General features: G+C 38.4%; 3 protein-coding genes across 5 annotated transcripts; 1 reads left to right on the top strand and 2 right to left on the bottom strand.

Moving 5' to 3' along the window:
- Window positions 1–714: 714 nt before the first annotated feature.
- On the top strand, window positions 715–7,236 carry dpp7 (dipeptidyl-peptidase 7). 3 transcript variants are annotated; one of them, XM_079447483.1, is made up of 13 exons: window positions 715–958; window positions 1,106–1,250; window positions 1,329–1,468; window positions 1,952–2,115; window positions 2,892–3,027; window positions 3,151–3,232; window positions 3,321–3,487; window positions 3,810–3,870; window positions 3,961–4,079; window positions 4,169–4,325; window positions 5,961–6,025; window positions 6,355–6,425; window positions 6,511–7,236. In XM_079447483.1, the coding sequence occupies exons 1-13, from the start codon at window positions 884–886 to the stop codon at window positions 6,605–6,607; spliced, it is 1,479 nt and encodes a 492-aa protein (XP_079303609.1). In that variant the 5' UTR covers window positions 715–883; the 3' UTR covers window positions 6,608–7,236. The 3 variants fall into 3 exon arrangements, with proteins under 3 accessions (XP_079303609.1, XP_079303610.1, XP_079303611.1); XM_079447484.1 differs by having other exon boundaries at window positions 792–958; window positions 1,106–1,170; XM_079447485.1 differs by having other exon boundaries at window positions 799–958; window positions 1,334–1,468.
- Window positions 7,237–7,288: 52 nt separating this feature from the next.
- Window positions 7,289–16,699, bottom strand: man1b1b (mannosidase, alpha, class 1B, member 1b). The gene is made up of 14 exons (XM_079447469.1): window positions 16,378–16,699; window positions 15,568–15,700; window positions 15,385–15,493; window positions 14,986–15,083; window positions 14,752–14,843; window positions 14,575–14,642; window positions 13,149–13,328; window positions 12,478–12,626; window positions 12,068–12,256; window positions 11,742–11,932; window positions 10,533–10,653; window positions 10,184–10,378; window positions 9,643–9,774; window positions 7,289–9,067 (listed from the first exon to the last, which is right to left on the bottom strand). The coding sequence occupies exons 2-14, from the start codon at window positions 15,664–15,666 to the stop codon at window positions 8,855–8,857; spliced, it is 1,836 nt and encodes a 611-aa protein (XP_079303595.1). The 5' UTR covers window positions 15,667–15,700; window positions 16,378–16,699; the 3' UTR covers window positions 7,289–8,854.
- Window positions 16,700–17,832: 1,133 nt separating this feature from the next.
- On the bottom strand, window positions 17,833–19,488 carry LOC306891148 (collagen EMF1-alpha). The gene is made up of 3 exons (XM_079451181.1): window positions 19,414–19,488; window positions 19,128–19,310; window positions 17,833–18,724 (listed from the first exon to the last, which is right to left on the bottom strand). The coding sequence occupies exons 1-3, from the start codon at window positions 19,483–19,485 to the stop codon at window positions 18,569–18,571; spliced, it is 411 nt and encodes a 136-aa protein (XP_079307307.1). The 5' UTR covers window positions 19,486–19,488; the 3' UTR covers window positions 17,833–18,568.
- Between the last annotated feature and the right edge of the window lie 2,916 nt (window positions 19,489–22,404).

Below are 22,404 nucleotides of genomic sequence, written 5' to 3'. Positions count from 1 at the left end.
ATTACAAGACTATTACAATGTCACCCGCATAAACAGCAGATGGCGCTAGATTATCTACGAGGGCTCACCCAACACTTCTGTAAGATTTATAAATAAAGATCACTGTTTACAAACGTATTCAGCTCTATTATTACGTTTTTACATTTTATGTAGACTTACCCATAAATATCTAAATGACACGATCCGTGTACGCGTCTCTAAACGCCATACAATATCAATGAGTCCACAGCGTTTGCCGCGTATTAACATTACTGTCTCTTATTTACAAAGAGAATAACCTGAAACAAATGTGAAATTGTTTGGTTAACGATTGAAAAACAGCTGCATTCATTGTTTGGCCCAACTTTCCAAATGGGAAAAGAAAACGCTCGTTCGACTTCATGCAGCGCCGCGAGAACCGACAAGCGGATGACATCACACTACCGCGAGAGTGACTCGAAAGCGCATAGAGCAGTCGACTCTCTCGCGGTAATGTGACGTCATCCCCCTGTCGGTTCTTACGGCGTCACACGAAGTCGAACACTTCTGTGGTTGAAATAAACTACAAGACTTTCCAAATCTGAACGGATTTTTTAAAACTAGACATCATACACCTGCAGAATTTTTGAAAGTTTCAGATAGAAATACACTAACTGATCAATACAGCTGACCGGCACAAAAGTCTTGCAGTTTATTATGGCCATTAAATGAACTTTCGACCCATCCGTTGTTTTTGGGACAGTCAGCGAACAGACAGTTAGAGCATCACGCACGTCAACAGACTCGAGGGAAAGAGGACGTAGAAGAAAGTCACATGACACGCACTGTGGTCACATGACAGACTTGTGAACAACATGTCAAGCAGTGCTGTATTTGTGTCTTGACTTTGGGGGTCTGCGTGAGAATGGCTGTGAAGTGCTTTTGTCTTGGACTCATTTTGTTGTTCCTTTGTCGAAAAACGGAGACTCGTTTATCCGTGGTACGGAATTTTGTTTAGACCTGTGATATAGTGACTGTGTTATGAATGTTGTCTTGTAGTTGCTTTTATAGTGTAATTCACAAATGCTGTTATTAATGTTTATTTAACTGTTATTCTCTTCTCATGCTAATGTTGTTTCCTTTTCAGAGGGAAAGGCAAAATAATGAGGTCAGCTCATCTCACAGAGACCTCACAGCTGATTTTAAAGAAAAGTATTTCAAACAAAATTTAGATCACTTTAATTTCAACAGCTTGGGGAATGGCACGTTTGATCAGCGCTATCTTATCACGGGTGATGAACTGACACACATACCTTTATACTTTTCTATTCACCTTTTAGTATGATTACTAAATGCACGGTGTCTTCTAGATCAGTACTGGAAAAAAAGCCACGGCCCTATTTTCTTCTACACTGGCAATGAAGGAGACATACGGGACTTTGCTCTGAATTCTGGGTTCATTACAGAGCTGGCAGAAGTGCAGAGAGCTCTGGTGATATTTGCTGAACACGTAAGTTGAATCATATGACATTGGAAGATGGAAAGGCAAAGTCCACTCCACCAAAAATGAAAATTCGGTCATGAGTTGCTCACCCTCTAGTTGTTCTAAACATGTATACATTTCTTTGTTCGGATGAACACAAAGAGAGATATTTTGGAATAATGTTAGCAACCAACAGTTCTGAAGCACCATTGACTGCCATAGTAGGAAAAATTTAAATGGTAGATACAAATGTTTTCTTTTGTGTTCAACAGAAAAAAATACTAAAAACTATGGCAGTCAATGGTGCTTCAGAACTGTTGGTTTCTAACCTTATTCCAAAAAATCTCGCTTTGTGTTCAACCGAACAAAGACACAACTAGATGGTGAGTAAATCATGAAGCAGAATTTTCACATTTTTATGTGAAAATCATGAAGCAGAATTTTCACATTTAAAATACTCCACATTTTTATGTGGAGTCTCACTTTAATGGTGCCTTGCTTTAATTGTAGAGGTACTATGGAAAATCTCTTCCATTCGGGAAGGACTCGTTCAATATTCCTCAAGTGGGGCTGTTGACAGTGGAACAGGCTTTGGCTGACTATGCAGTCATGATCACACAGCTGAAAGAGGAACTGGGAGCTCAGTCATGCCCCGTCATTGTTTTTGGTGGAAGGTGGGACATGTTTCTGTATTCTTTGCATTTTAGCTTAATCGGTGCATAATTGTTTTAAACATTTACCAGATGTATGTTCTTGCTTTTTATTTCTGTAGTCACTGTCAAATCAAGTCAGTTTTATTTATGTAGCTATTTAAAATAGTATGTTACATTTATTTTATATATATATATATATTTTATTATAACATTCGTGAACAACCCTAAATCAGTTTGGAATGAGGTAAAACCTTCAGAGAGACCTTGATTTAGAGCAATAGTTCAATCAAAATCGTGCCATCCAGATGCATTTGACTAACTTTCATCGGTTGAACACACTTAGAAATGAATAAAAAAATAAGAATATCTATCTTTATAACCATGTCCCAGAATGTTGAAGCTCCAGAAAGCACATACAGCCATCATAAACAGCATCATTGAAGTAATCCAAGTGATCCCAGTATGTTAATATGTCTTCTAAAGCTTATATAGTGAAACTGAAATAAAAACAGAGCACTAAATTCTAATACTAAATGTAGATGTGTCCCCATATTTAAAGGTAGGCTATGTGTTTTTGGAGCTTCTAAAGTTTGGGACCCATACATGCATATAAAGATTAAAACAATCATACTGTACATCTGAGTCGAGTCATGATGGGGTGAGTAAATCACGAGTTAAGGTTTTATTTACTATTCTTACAACTATTCTTTAACTATTCCTTATGACACATTAACTTTCTACATGGAATTAAGATTAATCATTATAATAATATATTCTTAAATGGATCTGTCTTTCAGCTATGGAGGAATGTTGAGTGTTTACATGAGGATCAGGTACCCAAATATTGTGGCCGGGGCGTTAGCCGCAAGCGCTCCTATCCTGTCAACAGCAGGACTAGGAGAATCTAAACAGTTCTTCCAGGATGTAACCGCTGTAGGTTTATCTGAATCAGATCCTTTTGTGCATTCAAACAACTTTGCCTCAAAGCAGCTTTAAAACGGATTCGTAACTTCTTTGATACAATTTTGTATCAATGTGTTCTATGTGTTTGTTCAGGACTTTGAGAAGGTCAGCCCTGCCTGTAGAGATGCAGTCAAAGGAGCTTTCCAGAAGCTAAACACTTTAGCACAAGAGAAAGGTATCAGTACCACTTTTGGTGCAAGTTGGTTTTTTGTTTCCTCAAACTAATATTGATAAAATGTTGTTATGGGCATTGATCTTCACAGATTATAGACGTATCCAGTCTGCTTTCTCCCTGTGTAAAAGTCCCTCTACCTCAAAGGACATTAAGCAGCTGAACGAACTCTTACGTAACGCCTTCACCATGATGGCTATGATGGACTATCCTTACAAAACTCAATTCATGAGCAGCATGCCAGCTTATCCTGTGAAGGTATTTAACACATCACTGGCTTGGCTTTAAAGCAATAATCTATCCGGTAAAAGATGGCACAAAAACAACAGGCCGTCACGTATCTAATGACATCACTTATTTACTAAAATGCTTTAATGGAACCAGACGTAATGTGAACCTAATGGTGTTACAGAAATGATCCCTCCTTCTTAAAGTAAATGAAACGGTCTCGCCCCATCTGGTCCTATTTAAAGTAGCTTAGATTTTACGATGCAGCTCTTGAAGTCAGAAGTAAAGAACACCATTTTATCTTTTAGGTTGTCTTTCATTACGGTAAACCTTAGTGTTTTTGCTTCCAAAGGTGGCGTGTGAGACCATGCTGAATGGCACAGATCTTATGTCAGCACTCAGAGATACTGTTGGTAAATTCAGTCGATTGTTTTCTATAAATGTTCACGTTTGTCACATATACAAAGTGCATTCTGTTGCATTCATGTTGCACTTTCCCCTAGGCATTCTGTATAATTCCACCGGAAAACTCACATGCTTTGACCTCTACACTCTTTATGTGAAGTGTGCAGATCCTACCGGCTGTGGCCTCGGTTTCAACAGCTACGCATGGGATTACCAGGTATCTAGATCATCACTTAACCCTGTGTTATAAAGGTAAAGTACATGCTGAATCGTGCTTTCTATGTGTTAACTGAATCTTTCTTATAGGCCTGCACTGAGATTGAGATGTGCTATGAGAGTAACAACGTGACAGACATGTTCCCCCCTATAAAGTTCACTGAGCAGCAGAGAGAACAGTACTGCTCTAAGAGATGGGGGGTTGTGTCACGTCCAGGCTGGCTGAAGACCCAGTACTGGGGGGACGGTAAGATGAGAAACTGCTTTATATGTTTTTTCAATCAAATGATTTTACATTATAATCAGTTCTAATATTGAGTATACAGTGGGGGAAATAATAATTTGATCCCCTGTCGATTTTGTAAGTTTACCTGCTTACAAAAAAGAAATTAAGGGTCTATCATTTTTATGGTAGGTTTATTATAATTAATAGAAACCAAATATAAACCAAAAAATCTGGGAACAATTGTATATAAAGGTTATATATTGATTTGCATTTCAGTCAGTGAAACAAGTATTTGATCCCCTCCCAACCAGCAAGAGTTCTGGCTCCACAGATTGGTTATGTGCCTATATGGAGCACAGATTAGTCCTGTCACTTTAAGAAAGTACTCCTAAATCAGCTTGTTATGTATTTAAAATATGCCTGCCAACAGAATCTGTATCTTTCATTTCAACCTCTCCACCACCATGGTCCAAGACCAAATACGGTTCAAAGGATGTCAGGGACAAGATTGTAGACCTGCACAGACATTGACGAGGCTAGAGACAGAATCTTTTTACAAGGAGACTTATTATTTTTTATTATTTGGAAATAGAAGAAATACAAAATAACTATCGATTGCCCTTGGTCTGGAGCTCACTGCAAGGTTTTCCCAACGGGGTAAAGATGATCATGAGAAAGGTTAAAGATCAGCCCAGAACTACACGGAAGAAACGTGTTAATGATTTCAAGACAGTTGGGACCACAGTTAGCAAGCAAACCATTGGTAACACGCTATGCCACAATAGATTGAAATCCTGAAGCACCCGCAAGGTCCTCCGGTCCAAGAACGCCTGTCTGACTCGTCTGAAATTTGACAATGAACATCAAATGATTCAGAAAAGGCTTTGGAGTAAGTGCTTGGTCAAATGGGAAGAAAATGGACTCCTGTTTTTGGAGGGAGAGAAATGCTGATTATGACCCCAAGAACACCATCCCTACAGAGAAACACAGTAATGGAATCATTATGCTTTAGGGCTTTTTCTCTGCTCGGGTACAAGACGACTTCACCGCATTAAGTGGCCGAGGGACGGGCACATGTACCGAAAAATATTGGGCGAGAACATCCTCCCCTTAACTAGATCACTGAAGATGGGTCGTGGATGTGCCTTTAACATGACAAAGACATATTGCCAAGACAACCAGAGAGGGGCTTAAGGAGAAGCACATTAAATGTCCTAGCCAGTCTCTAGACCCTAGTCCTATAGTACATCTGTGAAGGAGGGTAAAACTCTAATTTGCTGAGCGACAGCCAAGAAACCTTAAAGATTCACAGAGGAGTGGACTCAAAAGTATCATGACCAACTATCAGAAATGTCGGACCTCTGTGCTTGCCAACAAGGGTTTCTCCAGTAAGTGCAAAGTTATGATTTGCTCAGGGATCAAATACTTATTACACTTACTGAAATGCAAATCAATTTATAACCTTTATATACATTTTTTTACCTGATATTTTGTCTCTGTCAGTTAAAATAAACCTACCATAAAAGTTATAGACCCTTCATTTCTTTGTAAGCAGGCAAACTGACATCAGTAGGGGATCAAATAATTATTTCCCCCACTGTATGCAGTGGAAAAAAGAGCTAAATGTATTATGCATATTTTGGTTTTCTATTCTAGATCTCTCGACTGCAAGCAATATCATATTTTCTAACGGTGACCTTGATCCTTGGGCTAATGGAGGGGTAAGATGCCTTATATGAGTAGTTCATTCTGTCAATTTACACACCCTCTTGTCATTTCAAACCGGTATGACTTTCGTTCTTCTGCAGAACACAAAAAAGTTAGTTATTTTGAAGCCCCCCATTCACTTGCATTGGATACAATAGAAGTAAATGTGCGGTTACAAACATTTTTCTAAATATCTTCTGCAGAAGAAAGTCCCATAGGTTTGAAAAGACAAGAGGATTATGCATTATGATCGTAGTTTTACACAGTAAATTAGAAACTACTGCCAAGGCACAAAATATATAAGATTTGCAATGTTCTACTGTGAATTATTTTTGTTTTGTAGATCAGAAAGTCACTTAGTTCATCGTTGATTGCGATCAACATACCAGAGGGAGCTCATCATCTAGATTTAAGGTGCAAACTTTATTTATTAAAAAAAGTTAGTTAAAAAAGGTCATATGGTCATTACTATTTATTTTTGTTCATTTGTTTTCTACAGGGGATCCAATCCTGCAGATCCTGAATCTGTGATCGCTGCTCGCAACATGGAATCTGAAATTATTGCACAATGGGTGAAGACAGCAAGAAAACAGTAGTCATGAGTTTTTACAATTTATTTTAACATTTGAAAAAAAAAATATATATTGAACAAATCCCATTGATTTTCCACAACAATAAACGTTAAAAGTTAATATTACAGAAATATGAAATACTGTCCATACAAAATGATGTACAATCTTTCTCCCATATATAATAAATCAATCATTTTCAAATGCCAAACTGATCTGGGGGAGCTTCAGTCAAACAAAATGTAGTTGTACCACATCTATCTCTTAAGGTTATCGTTCCCATTTCAGATTCCTCTTTGAAATTCTAGGCACATCTTTGGTGTATAAATTATATAGAACCTTGTGGATTTGTCATATCTAAGAACATTTACATCCAGTCATTTAGCAGACGCTTTTATCCAAAGCGACTTACACAGAGTCCGGGCGGAATAAGCGACATGTCATGAAAGAGCAACAGTACATTAGGTACTAATACAAAGTTACTAGTTTCAACAAAAGCTATACCACTACCTTTTGATAGATGATTCGTTTTTTTTTTATTTGTCAAGTATTCGTGGAAGAGGTGTGTGAAGTGTAAGAAGCAGATGATTAAGATTTTTAATAAAACAATCGTGTCATAAGAAGCCCTTCATATTAAACATCAAAATGACAGCTACAAAGAAATTGTAAGCATGTTCATTTAACCCTCACAGACTGAAATATCATAAAAAGATTGAAAAGTGTTTATTCAGAAAACAGGAAATTGCAAATAGCGTCACAACAGGCATGATATGATTGAAATAGATTTAGATGATAACTTGATTCTCAGGATTGAAAATAGACATTTCCTCATCATTGCTCTGTGTGTTTTGAAAGGCACACGTGAAATGAAACATGACCAGAGCCCGTTCTTGCACTGGTATTGTACACACAAAACGACTTCTCTAAGCTCCATCTGGATAAACTGAGCAAAAGATTTACATGTGTGATCTTTGAGCAAAACAGAAATATTCACTGACAATTTTCGATTAAATTAAGACATTATGTGCACAAAAGCCCACAAACTGATCCAAAATCAGAAACAATTTTCCTTCACCCAAGAAAAAAAAAAAGTTTAAGTCGCCAAAAATCCTTTCACAAGAAAACGTAAATTCACAAAAATGTAACAACAAAAAATATATCTTACATTACTAAATATCCCACAGAATGCTTGTACACAATATTGATCGTACAAAAATACTACTGACAATTATATCTGATGTAGGTCCCCTGAAAGTGATAGAAATACATAAGCCACATCATAGATTCTTGGTTTTTAAATATCATTGTGCTTGACTAACACTCCATCACAGTACATACATTTCTACCACAAAAAGTCTAATTACATTGGACCAAACTATTATATATATATATAACCCTGGGATTAGAATATAACTTCAAACAACTACCTGCTAGAGAACCTCAACATCAAAACTAGATCTGTAATATATAATAAACCCTCTAACAAACACTTCACGCAAAAATGAACAGTTTCCATATTTGCAGGAATGGCCGCTAAATCAGTCACAGCAAGTTTGAAGTTTTACACTCCAAGTAATTTAAAAAAAATAAAATGCACAGAGAAATCCTTACAAATGGAATGAACAGTGGATTTTCATTTTCCACCATAAAACAACAATTAGCTTAAACCTTTAAGTGCTGTCTGGTAGTTCTATATGCTAAATGATCTAAGAAATAATTCAAAAATCAATCACACGATGATGAAAGACGCCCTAAACCCCATATCCTACCACAACAACAAACAGCAGCAGGTCTTTAATAAAAACAAAACATACACATTAAAATCCCTATACACACCAGTCCCTGTAAGATATCACAGTATAATCGTTTTAATGTCTGCGTGTGTGGGCTGACAAGACTGCAAACTGCACACACTGATTCAGTGGGCTAACAACAGCATCAACGCCTACAGATCCTTCAAATCAGACAACACGATTCAGGCAAAGATGACACTTTGTGTTCATCAGTCGCTGAAAGCGTATGTTATTATTCTTAAATGAATAAATAGTTACAGTCAGAAATTCCATTAACAGAAACATACGGACCGCTATTTCACACCATAATCTGAAACTAGACATCTACTTTTACATACTGATGTCATGGCTATTACAATAATTTCATTTACAAAAAGAGTCCCTGGTATAGAAAAGAAGATATCAAAGGACAGAATCTAATCTTTGTATGCTCATTACCCTGAGAGAGGTGCATTTGGTTGTGTGCGTGCCCGTGGGTCCATCACTCTTTGTTGCTTTCTGGCCATACGGGCAGAGGATGAGCCTCGGTGTTGAACACGTATTTGTCTAGGCTGATAAGGTCGGTGTCTTCTGAGAACAGCAGGTAAAAGTATTTGAGCGTCTCACCCAGAAAGAAGCTCTCCATTTTGTCTCGTGGGTTGGGATAGGCTGGGTCACGAACGTTGTTTATGGATGTGTAACCTCCGGTGGAAACCTGGCGGGAGAGGGACACTTAAACTGAGAATGTTTGTAAAGGGTTAACTGTTCATACGAATCGAAAGCTGAACGCGATGCTCAGAAATACAAAGAGAGAAACTGTGAGCAAACTTGGAAATGGAGCATGAAAATGTTTGCATAAACCAAGCACAATATGAGAAGTCAAGTAGCAACATCTCTGACACAAGATATATTGTCATGGTCTGTTTGCGTTTACATGCAAGCATTAGCATCTACCAAGTGTACATGTGAAAATAAGGGAGGTTTGGTGAGGAGGTTTGTACTGGTTACATATGAAAGATTTCCGTAGCCTCAAAAGTTATAAGATTGGATTACGTTAGTCAAGCTATATAGTGGTAAATAGTTGCTCAGAAATCATGTTTGCTTGAGGGAGGGAGCATAGCAAAAACCTTTCGTGTTTTGAAAAAATCTCTGCGATTTCTGAGATATGGTTGCACTCACAATTGAAATAGAACATTGAGAATCTCTTCTATCAGGAAACAAAGCAAGCGTTGCCATAAGCACATGTAGCATGTTTTACAAAACCCATGACAAACTCACTCGCTCACATACCCTAGTGTACTTATTGAAGCTTTGTAAGATCTCCCAGCCCCACCGCTGGTACTTCTTATCCTTGGTGAATCTGTATAAATAGAAGAGGCTCTCCACAGTCTCTGGCCGTAGAAGGTTGTGCCTGTCTGCAATCTGGATGACATCACAAGATCATCAAGATCATTTCATTTCACATCAAAAAACATCAGCTTGGCTCAACAATATCAATGGAATGCTAAAAGACATGCATGTGTTTTGTGTTGTGTTGTGTGTGTGTGTGTGTGTGTGTGTGTGTGTGTGATAGTTGCTGTTGTGAATACTGCTGATGTATATGTCATCAAGGTTTGAATGAACTTAAGTTGAAACTCTACGTATATATATATTCATATTTGTTTAGACCGACAAGGTAATTGATGTAATTTACAGTACAATATACAAAAAAAGAATCATATTTTAGACGTGAGGTCATTGTAATATTGCCAAGTAAAATCTGAAAACTCTTGCAGCGGTTTCAAAATGCAAAATAGACGAAAGCCAAAGTTCTTCCTGAAACCCAACTCACCTTCACATCTACATCCTGCTTGCTGCCCTCATGCATGTTAAAGTGAACTATCTCTGGGCTCAGACCCGTTTCCATTTGAGCGTACATCTGGTAGCAGGTCTCGATCAGCTGTTTTGCCAGCTCCATGTGGTCAGCAGGAAGGCCGTGATGTGCCCCCAGTGCCAGCGTGCCAGGCAGGAAACATACTAAGTGGTCCTACAAAACAAAGGGCAGGAAAAGTGGGGCTTTGTTAGTTATTTAGCAGTCAAGGCGGTGCCTTTAAAACAGAAACAAAAGACATTACTGACTCTTCCCGATTATGGATTGAACTATTATTAAGGGATTTGTAATTCAGTGAGAACATATATACCATCTTAGGACTTAAGTGTCCATGGGACAACTCTCCTACAAACGTAAGGCCTAGAGGATTAGACTTCTTCAGTAGGTTCTTCTTCACCCCTTCCATAGCCTGCAGATAGTCCTCCAGCAAGCTAAATACAATGGAGCACAAACAAAATTCTTACCAGAAATAGCTCACAGCAAATTTCATTTCGATCATGGGGAACAGAAAAGAAGATATTTTCATGATTGTTGGTTACAACTTTGGCCCCCATTGACCTCCACTGTATGAAAACTAATTTCTCAAAACATCTTCTCTCGTGTTCCGCAGAAAAGGCGAGTCATATACACACAAATAAATTACAGAATTGTTATTTTAGGATGAACTTTCCCTTTACATGATGGATGAATTTGCACAGTAACATTTGATCAGATGCGCAGCATGACAATAACATCAAGCGTCCTGAGAACCACATGATAAATGGCATAAATATGAACGATTGGTACAATTGGACATGAAACTATAACCTGAAGTCCTGTGACCTAGTTAAGAATAAGACAGACTGTTACACTTTCATTTAAGGGAAATGTATCAATCATGTAAATCCATGTTAAGCTCCTTTGCCTGTGTTTCATGATTGTGCCTGTTCCCTTGGAAATTTGTTGTTGGTTGTATGACCGTGACATACCAAACCATTCTGTATGAAGATAACACCAGTCTGCTTAGAAACTTCATCATAAAAACAATCCATTGCTGTTCCTATTTAAAGTAGAAATGTGAAAAAACAGTGAAAAACTCTCAATGTACAGGCGTGAAACTCATTTGTATGCCCACATGAGGTCAACCTCTGGACCATTTGAAAATTCAAACAGCAGATACCTCGGGCAGTGTACATGCAAAATGCGTTGTTCTGTGCTATTCTTGCCATGGCACTGCAGTCTGGAATAAAATGAATTTGTGTGTCCTAAGCCTCAGTTATTTCCATTGCAATGCTAAAACAAAGCCATCAAGCTCAAACCACTTTATCAGGTATAAATACCTGTTTGCTTAAAATAAGACAATATCACCTGCTTGAATAATTCTACTGTGCAAAGACAGACACAATGTCCATATTGCACATACATACAATTTAATTGGAACCGCACGATTTCACCATGAACTTAAATTGTATTATTATTACTAAAACAATTGTTCGTCCAATGTATTATATGGAATTCCACACATACAGACTCTACTCACTCGTTCTCCTTCTTGCCTCCCTGAATCCACTGCTTCAGCAGGTACTCGTAGTAGCTGTCTGCCCTGGCGCCCAGTGTGTAGATGCCCTGGTGGGTAAACTGGCCGTTGTTTGTATTGATGAACATGGGCACTAATCCATCATTCTTCCCATCTAGTTTATGGACCTGATTCATAACCTCCATCACTGCCAGCTATTGGAAGAAAAACATAAAAACAAAGTAACCAGCTGTTCTTATGACAACAGAATCATCAGGCATCACGCTTGTCAAGTGAAAGGCAATTTCCTACATATGCGCTTGATCTTAATAAAGAAAACCCGTCCTGACCTTGTATTTGGGGTCTCCTGTGAGTCGACTGAGTTCTCTGAACTCCAGCTGAACACTGGTGACCTCGGCCACGGTGCTGTCTGAAGTCCACCGCGGAGGGTGAGCCGTCCCCTTTCCGATATTCACATCAGAGTAAGGGATTTTGGATGGCGTGTTGAAGGCGGGCATCAGTCTGGAGCCAATATCTTTCTGCAAAGTGATTCAACAGACATAAAAAGCATCAGTACACCAGACTATAGTAACAGGAATGAAAGAAGCTCTGGGGGTTTGAATGGACAGACTCCAGCACTTTCTTCAGCTTGGAATAAGAGAGAAATGGATCTTGTGAATGAATACAAGCAGAGAATAGGAGTAGACAGAGTAACAGTATGCAAGTTTCTCTCTTCTCTCTTTCACGATCTGCTCCTTACAGCTTTCTCCAGGAATATAGAGTCTCCAGTCAGGTGATAAGTGCTCAGCAGGCCACCCAGGATACGAATGGTGCTCTCGAACAGATTAACATCTACGTTCTTATCGAAGGACAGTTCTGTGGCCACCCACTCCCTGGCCTCTGCAAACTCTGCCAACAACATTTGGGTAATAGGGTAAATGACAGTATAAACAACTTTATTAAAAGAAATGATAACTTAAGCCAAAAACAGAAGTCAAGAGAGGATGTATATATTTTTTTATTATCATTATGAGCACTTCTAGTTATTTTTAAATGGAAGAAAGGTGCTGCCAAATCGGTGCCAAAATAACTGTTTGTGTTAATATATTATGTGTGTGTGTTGTGTATATTGTATATAAATATAAATTACACATCATACATTTCTTGGAAATCCACATGTATGTCTGTGTGTTTATAAATACATATAAATGTTTACACCACACATATGTATATTGTATACACACAAACATTTATTTCTGAATCGATTAATTGCGATTAATCGATTTGACAGCCCTAGAAAAAAATACATTAAAATAAAATAATTTAAAGTATTTAAAATAATGCTACTTAAGGAAATGAAACAAGTTCACAAAAAACAGTTTTAGCCTGTTAGGGTCAGACTTTAACCATATCTTTAGAAAACTAAATTACCGTCTTTTAGACCCAAGATCCACATTGTGTCCAGAGCATCAATCAGGGTTAGTCCAAGTCCAAACCACTCTCCATATGATTTAGAGATGGGTTTGAGCTCATCATGACCCCAGGCGAAGTCCTTGTAGCCCTTCCATGCGTGTCTAAATGCTTCTCTTACAGCCTCGAGTCTGCTCTCCTCTGAAACCAACAAAAACACAGGAAACATCTGTGTTAGCAAGATGCTCTGCTGAGCTGCATATACAGTGCCCTCCACTGATATTGGCAACCTTGGTAAATATGAGCAAAGTCGGCTTTAAAAATGTATCAGCATTGTTTCTCCTTTTGATCTTTTATTCAAGAAATCTACAATATTCCAACATCTCATTCCAGTAAAACAATTTGAAGTGGGGGGAATATAACATTATGAAAATTATTGGCACCCTAAGAAATTCTTATATATAAAATATCTCCCAAGTATATTCCCATTGATATTTACATTTTCTTAGCACACCAAGGTGACTAGAACCATGATGTTGTTCTTGTTGTACAGGAGAATAAATATTAGTAACAGAGCCCAAACCTCCTTAATCATTCATCACAATGGATAAAACCGAAGAATATAGTTCTGATATGCAATACAGTTCTGTTGAGCTACAAAATGGCTCTAAGGAAATAGTTAAAACAATAAAATAAATCTCATTTCCAGCATCCGGGCAATGATAAAATAAGTTTTAATGGACTGGAGATGTTGAAAATCTGATTGAAACATGATGTGTGTCTATATTGTATCAATGCACAGCGAAGAGAAGAATTTGAGTGGCCAAAGACTCTTCAAAGAGCACGGATGGAAAATTGCAGTAATCAGTTCAAAGGAAAAACTGCACCACAAGTTGTTTGGGACATCGTTCAAGAAACAAATCTTCTGCTCTCATGCAAAAACAAACTCCACCATAATTATCTGCCATGCTGGAACTTCAAGCAGGACTGGATTCTGCGGCCATATGAAATGAAAACTAGTTTTCTTTTGGCAGCAATAACACAGGATGGTGCACACAGGGATAAAAAGGGCCCATGTCCACAGTTTCATTGTTGTGAACACTGAACACAAAATCAAGATCCTGCCATAGCCATCCCAGTTCCCTGACCTGACCAGTTCATCCCACTCATTTTATAGTGAAGATAAGAAACACCAACATTTGAAGGATCTTAAGAGATTCTGTATGAAGGAATGGACTCGAATGACTTGCCATATACTCTCAAACCTCGTCAGACATAAAAGAAAAAACTCAGAGCTCATGCAAATGGATGTTGGAGAAAGTTTTGAATACAAGGGTGCCAATAATTGTGAGTTTGTGACCAGGGTGTATTAGAGAAAAAAAATGTATTCTACACTGAAAGAATCTTCTACACTGAAAGAATACCATGGAATTACAGGTAAACACACCTTGGATTTCTTCCTCCTTGATGTCAGTGTCAGAGATTTGGCCTTTGTCTATCACACCTCCACGCCAACTACACATACACAGAGGAAAAAATTACCCTTCTATAGGAAAACTTAGCTATTAACTAACCAATATCACTGAAATACTTCGATGTTGTAGAAGCCTAGTGAAAAGCTAACCTGACAACTGGTTTTCCTTCTTCAGATGCATTTGTTTTGCTTTGTGAACGGCTCTGCAAAACAGGGGGTCCTCGTCTTCTGAAGCCCTTTCTCTATTTTTCAGAGAAAAAAAGCCAATGACACAAAGTAAAAAAAAACACAACAAAAGTGTGGTCTACTTTTATGAGTAACCTGATAGCTCAAGGTCACAGACTATCCAAAAATGTAAGCAGGAAACAAATGGGTCACACTGACCTCAGAGGGCGGCTCGGGAAGAATGAACTTGTACTCATTTTTCAGGTCTAAAACAAACGGCTGTTCTCCATCATCGGTGTTATCCCCTAATGCACCATCTGAAAAACAAAAGCACAAGGGATGTATCAACTATAGAACCATGACTCCAATAGATGTAATGGTTATACTGGGAATTCCACTGGCTTTAAGGGAAACTATAATGGTCTCTGCGGGTCTCTACTGGTTATGTGTTGGATTGTATTGGTGGGATGTGACTAGAACCATGGAATAAATCGAACTCCCGTAACACACTACATGAAAGAAATTCTCAATTTTGTAATAGTTTAGCGGTTGAAAGTTGAATAATGAACCCATTAATGTGTACATTGTGTTTTTTCAGCAAGGATGACAGCGGCTCACCTCTCCAGTGTGCTATGAGAGTGGGAGATGTAACAATTCCACAGACAAGAAGCAGCATCAGCGTAAACAGGATCAGGCTGCGCTGCAATCTCGACAGCTGTTTCCATTTCTGGAGACACCGTATAACTCCATCAATATGAACTTCATCACAATGTAATGTTTATAAGATGAAGAGAGACTCACCCTCCAGCAGGACTGCCTGCGCCACTGCTTGCTGTTCGTGTAGCTGCCGCTTTCACCGAGAGCCAGCGACACAAAATCCCCTTTCGACGGCGGAAGCATGTTTCCTTATCTCGCTCCAGACTCTTCATACACTCTGGGTAAAGCAAAGAAATACAAGCCTGTCAACAACCGAAAGAAAGGCCAGTTTAGGAGATAAGATTTCTAAACTGATAAGCACGAAATGCAAAATATGTTGTTCACTCGGTGTTTGTACACCGCTGGTGTGCTAAACAGTGAGCGAGACCCGTCAGGCTGGACTGTCTGACAGCAGCTGTGTGTGTGTGGGCAGCACATGGACACGTACAGTACTGACAACACCAAAACACGGAGGCACGTTTCCTATAGGTTACAGAAATCAGCTAGTAACAGTAATGTAATATTACGTTGTATTTTTATGTAAATATTGTAATCTCCACAACACAATAACTTTAGTACAACATCAGCGGATCCTGTTAATAATCGATATCATAAGTCACAACAAGTGTCAGGCAACGCCATGCCAGTTCCCTCGGAGAAAAGAAACAAGGCTTTATTCATAATAACCATGCTTTTTTGGAATATATCTTATATATATATATTTTAATTATGGTTATTTTGTAAAAAAAAAAAACTGGTTTTATTGTAGAGCTGGACTATCCCTTAAGACTATGTATTGGTTATTTGGACGAACTGTTTTAACTGATTAAATAAATAAATAAACATACACATCGTGTAATATCTCGTAGTTAATAATAACCGTCAGTTCCAGATCAATGAAAATAACTCATTCACCTCTCTTGCTGGAGTATGTCCCAGCTTCCGGCGGTGTGGAGCGGAGCTCTGATCGGCTCAGGATCTCACGACAGTCCGAGGCATCATTGCAGGGCCTACAGTTCACCAGCGACTACACTCGTAAAAACATCATACCGCTCATGATTCAAGTCAAAACTCAACGCGACTCGACAAAACACGCGTTTTTAAACTCTGCGGGGCTGAAGATCGCATTTTCCATTCATGTTTGCAGCTGACGGGTCAAGTAATATCCAGAAGTCAACCAGCTGTGAGGAGGTGTGTTTCGACTTTCGACTTGTGACAAAAGTTGCAGCTTTTCACCGAGATTCCTCCAGAGGGCGCCAGACACACCACAAACAAGGGTCAATAAAACGCCGTGACCCAAAAACCTCATTCTTGAGATTATTTATTATTTATTTACAGTGTCATTTGGGGCTATAGACCACCTTGCAAGATGTAAATACTGGTCCAAGCACTTTCAGTTTCAGTTTTTATTTATTTATTATTTATTTCGAATTAGTGTTTTTTAAATCTTACATAAATTGATCTGTTAGATATTGGATGAACATTTTAGCTCAGTCATAAATGAAGAGTTTGGTAAAAAAATGAGATAACTACATTTTTGTATTATGTTATCATGTTTTTGTTGTGTTTTATTGTATTAGTTAGCTGCATATATTGAGTTACTATGGCTTAAATCAAAACCAACCAACTGCAGTTTGATTAATATTAATTGGAATGCACAATAAAAATACAATATTTGTGATTCTTTATTTAGTTCTCATTTTGCAACCAAACTCTTCAAATACTCCCTGGTTTGTATTTTGTTTAAACTTTTGTGCAACTGAAACAGGAAGTTCTTCCACTTTTTTACATCATCCAAAGAGGTCTATAAAAAGTTGTTTGTTATTTTTGAAGGGTTTTATTCATAAGAAAGATAACACTATTCCACATCAATGGCCACATTTATAGATATCAGAAGTATCCATCTCATATATGGTGTCTTATACAACTGTACTTGAATGTTACTATAAGGGTTTTTGTTTTGAAACCATCTGCTTCGTTTTGAAACCATCTGCTTCGTTTTCACATGAGCATTTAACCCACTGAAGTAAAAAATCATTCAACGGCACCCAGGAAATTGGTTTGCCAATTCTAAGTCTAGAATGAAATCCATTATGCAGACTCTGTGTGAATGATATTCAGAAACAGAAGGTTAACAGTATGTGAGAAGTACCCTTGCTAAATTTATGTGACTCGGTATCTTACAGCACAGCATGAATGCAAATGTCAGTTCAGCACCAATGTGCACATTTCAAAGCTGCAAATACTCCAGTCTGGCAGAAATGAAGTATGTAAAATCCTACACAGATTCTTTCCCTACATTTATTTTAATCCATTCTGCCGACATCCTGAACCTACAGGCACCCTAAAGAAAACAAATCAACTTCTTTTGATGTTCTTTCAGGACATTTTTTACTAAGGCAACCACATTAGGTCACTTGCATAATCAGCAATGTAAAGCAGAAAACACATAAGACAAACTAGTTTACACAAAATTGGTTAAAAAAGTCCCAATTTACCAACATTAAAAACTGTTGCTATAATTCTTTCATTTACATTTAGTAAATTACATTGGACACAGCATAAACAATGTTCCCACAACAACTGAACACATTTAGCTATTACTTTTTTAATTATTATTTATTGGGCAGTGCCTGATCTGCAGATATGTGGCACATTGTTCAAAGGTTACGAGGCATGGGCAGCAGATATCAGTGCTTTTTGTCATAAGGTGCAATAAAACCTGAATTAAAAGGTTTTTAAGGAAATTACGGTGTGTGGGATGTAAATTTCTTTATAAGACAACAAGACTAACACTACGACATCATATAAATAATCAGTTTGTAAAATAAAATAAGCATTGTAAACAATTTACAACTCCTCATAAGAAGTCATGCACCAAATAACTCGTTGCCACTGGTCTGGACAACAAATCGGTTTATTTCACAAACCGTGATACGAGAAATAAAGACTTCATGTTGAATCTCCTTTCCTACAGCAGATGGAGAAGAGTTCCTGATCATGGAGAAGAGACTTATTTTCTCAATCTGTCCTTGGCTGTGCTTTTCTCAGCAGAGAGCTACTCAGTAAGAACTCGGACGAGGGTCCAGCTGAGTGTGTCTGTGTTCTAGCTGAAGCAGACGTGTCCTATACTAAATTGAAACTCTTCTGTCATGTCACTGTGGCCAAATAAAGCCACATCTCTGATGGGTAAAAGCTCCAGGTCTTCAGTCTCAAATTTGAACACAGACTCCTGAGGTCCTGTATCAAGCCCACCTGCAGGCTTAAAAAGAGAGATTTGGGTCCTAATGGGTTAAAATAATGCAGTTGGAAATTCTATATAATATATAGTGAATACAAGAATGCATGTGATAACATAACATTTGGTGTAAAATCCAAACTTCATTTTGGAATTTGGGTCAGTGTCTGTTTCAAAACGTCTCTTATATGTGTAACAGTGATTGGAAGTGGTTTCATCATCCTGCTCAATATTGCGCGTTTAATGCAGTGTTTCTGATGCAACAGCAGGCCACAGTTTAAGTTTGCCTGAGGAATGCTTTTTATCACATTTCTTAATTTGAATAATAATGTAACATTTCTTGTCAATCGTGTCACCTACCACCTGGGGGCACTGTGCGTAACTCTGCATTGTAATTTAAATCACATTCATTCTGCAGCTCTCCTACCTCACAATCTAGTAAGGTTCCCAAGAAGCTCTGTTTTCTCGAATCTGCAAGGAACTTAACCTCTCTCTCACTGAAACCCTGGTGGCTGTTCGGCTGGCAAGAAAATGTGATGTTCTGCTTTGCAATCCTGCTGTTTAGTCTTAGGAACCTCATCTGTACCACGCTAGACCCTGTGTAATCGAACTGTAAAGAAACATTGAATTACCATAAAAACATACAAGACAAACATGATAGCAGGAGATTTGTTCCTAACAAAGGGGAGGTTTGTTCCTAACAATCAATATACCTGAAATCCACCATCTTTAGAGCTCAACCATGTAAACGAATCAGGGCTGGCATCCCTGAGCCAAGAACTCATTGGCATCTGAAACAGAGATGTTTGCTTTAAACAGCATAATATTATTGCTAAAAATAAAGCTTACGATGTGAGCAAGTGTCTGCATACCTGTGATTGTGAAGGTGGCAGGCATGTCTGTCCACCTGCGCTAAAGTTGCAGTACACCAGCAATGCATCAGCAGAACTGCCTTGATTTGGGTCAATATAATACATTCCTGAGAAAAGAATAGTCAAACAAATAAAAACGAATTATTAGCTAAAGTTTGTCACCAATCGCAGATTAAAACAGTGACAATAATAATTCTGACCACTGGAAAGGTTAGGATGAGTAAGCATCAGCTCCAAGCAGGTGGTGGCTGGATGCTCTTTAGTGCCATCTGGAGGATCTATGAAGAATCGCAGGTCTTGCTGAAGGGACTCGAGCAGGGTCCTAATAAGTGGATAATTGGGCTTGTCGGACTGGTACGTGAGGTCCTGTTTGTGAGAAAAACATGTTCACATAGCAATTCCTTTATCAAGATGTTTCATAATACAGCCTATGTATAAAATAATGTATTAGGACCTCAGTGGAAATTATCTCCTTACTTTTAATTGAGTTAATGTTAGGTTCAGAGATCCTGGTGGCCCTGGAGGACCCGGTGGGCCCTAAAACAAACATAATCATAGTTACGACATCACAGGCATTAACACTTCAGTAACTTTAAATACAGAGAGTGATGTTAAACTCACAGGAAGTCCTCTTTGTCCCTTTGGACCAGGAAGTCCTGGAAATCCTTTTAAACCCTAGTTACAAGTGAAAAGATTTAGAATAAACACATTCAATAATTTACATAAGCAAATACTAACTCTAAAGGTTAAACAGATAGGAAAACAATGGACATTGAAAAAACTGTTCCAAACCTTTCCTCCAAACAGACCCTATGGAGTAAGAACATAGACTGAATTCAATCTGATCTTGAGGATAAGGTGTGCATTAAAATGTCTAACGCCCATCTTGCAATCCTTTAAACCTTCTTTCACTCAATGCAGATTTTATATTTGAAATATTCATGTTATGTATTTCACCAGTATAAACCAGATAATTACTTACAGGCATCCCTGGTAGACCTGGGGACCCTCTATGACCCCTTGGTCCAATATCTCCCTGGAAGAGCCATAAATTACTCTGTAGTGTACATGCAAATAATCCTGTTATACAGAACGCAGGATATAGGTATATGTATATGTCACCTGCTCTCCCTTTGCCCCCTGTCTCCCCTGCTCCCCATTTAGGCCTTGCAACCCCTGAAACAAAACGACAGAAACGTAAAAACAATTTCCACAGCACTGTATATTTCACACTAAGAAATTGTAAGCAGTTTTTCTAGAGTTTGGTTGTAATGAATATAAGTACCTTTAGTCCATCTCCTCCCGGAGGACCGAGTGGCCCGCTTTCCCCCTTCTCTCCCTATAGGCAGAAAGAAGATCAAGCTTCAAGGTTCTCAGCCTTTGTGACACTATCAATTCTACCATGACACTTCCAGAGTAAAGCTCCATACCTCAAAGCCTTTTTTTCCCATCTCCCCTTTCTCGCCCTGAATGCCTGGCAAACCCTGAAACAGAGTAGTCTGTGTTATTTACATGTAGATTGCAGATAAATACTTGTAGTTTAACACTACAAAAACAAATAAAAAAGATATTAGCCACACAATCAAAGACGGGCATCACATATATCAACAGACACACTAGATGTTTTTTAACCGTTTCTGAACAAATGTAAATGTAGTTTATGAATGACTAAAATATGAAATGGAAATCAGCTTTGTGAATTCACTTACATATGGCCCTGATGGGCCTGGAGGTCCAATCATTCCCACTTCTCCCTGCTGTCCCTGTTACAAATCAAACAAATGCTGGTAAACGTTTCAACCTATCAGGCCATTCAAGGTCAAGGAGTGCCTTAATATGAATAAATGAATAAAAATTTACAGTTTCCCCTCTGGACCCTCTGAGACCCCTTTGACCAGCTTTTCCCTTTTTTCCCTAGAAGTAAAGAATGTAATTTAAATCTGATTTCTTATGCCAGACTTTTCCTAACATAATGTCTTGCTGTATTTACTTTCTTTCCAGCATGTCCAGTCTTTCCAGGAGGTCCTTCTTGACCATCTCCCTAAAAAAGATATTTGGAACATTTGACAGAATTCATCATAAATAGAGCAACTAAAGAAACCTGAATGTGAATTGGCCATACTATATTAAAGATGGCTCTCACCTTCTGACCCTTCTGTCCATCTTTTCCACGAGGTCCTGGTCTGCCATTTCGACCCTAAAACAGATTTTTTTATCAATAGAAAAATTCCTTAATATTATTGCAATTAATAATTTGAATTTTAAAATACAGACCTGTGGTCCTGGTGGGCCGACAGGGCCCCAATCCCCCATTTCTCCTGGAAGACCCTGCAAACATGTCCAAACATCAAGCATAGTTTGTTGGATTATTGATTTACAACATTTCTGTTTCTTTTACAATCTGCATTTAACAACAAGATTTGACAATTTTATGGACAATTTCTACCTCTGCTCCTGGCATTGCAGAAGGACCTTCAGGACCGGGAAGACCCGGTGATCCCTAAACAAAAGACATTTATCAGTTAGCACTTAGCTACTACAATAACACATTATGAATCATTCACAGCCTTACCATCCGGCCTGGAGGTCCTTGTTTTCCTGGTTCACCTATAGGTCCCTCTTGTCCCGGCATTCCCTTCAAGCCAAATACGCCTTCAGGGCCTCTGGGACCCACAGCTCCCTGCAATAAAAGTTTTAATTATTCCCTAAAAGAGCAGTGTATCTGGGATTTTACCTTGCAATAGGTAGCTGTACTCACCTGAGGTCCTGGTTTGCCCATAACCCCTTTTAAGCCTCTCCGTCCAGCCATCCCCTGTGGACAAAATGACTTGA

This window comes from Barbatula barbatula (genome assembly GCF_947034865.1).
Source record: "Barbatula barbatula genome assembly, chromosome: 2".
In the NCBI taxonomy this organism is placed as follows: Eukaryota; Metazoa; Chordata; class Actinopteri; order Cypriniformes; family Nemacheilidae; genus Barbatula; species Barbatula barbatula.
The sequence above is the reverse complement of the archived record's forward strand: the minus strand, read 5'-3'. Positions and strand labels throughout refer to the sequence as shown.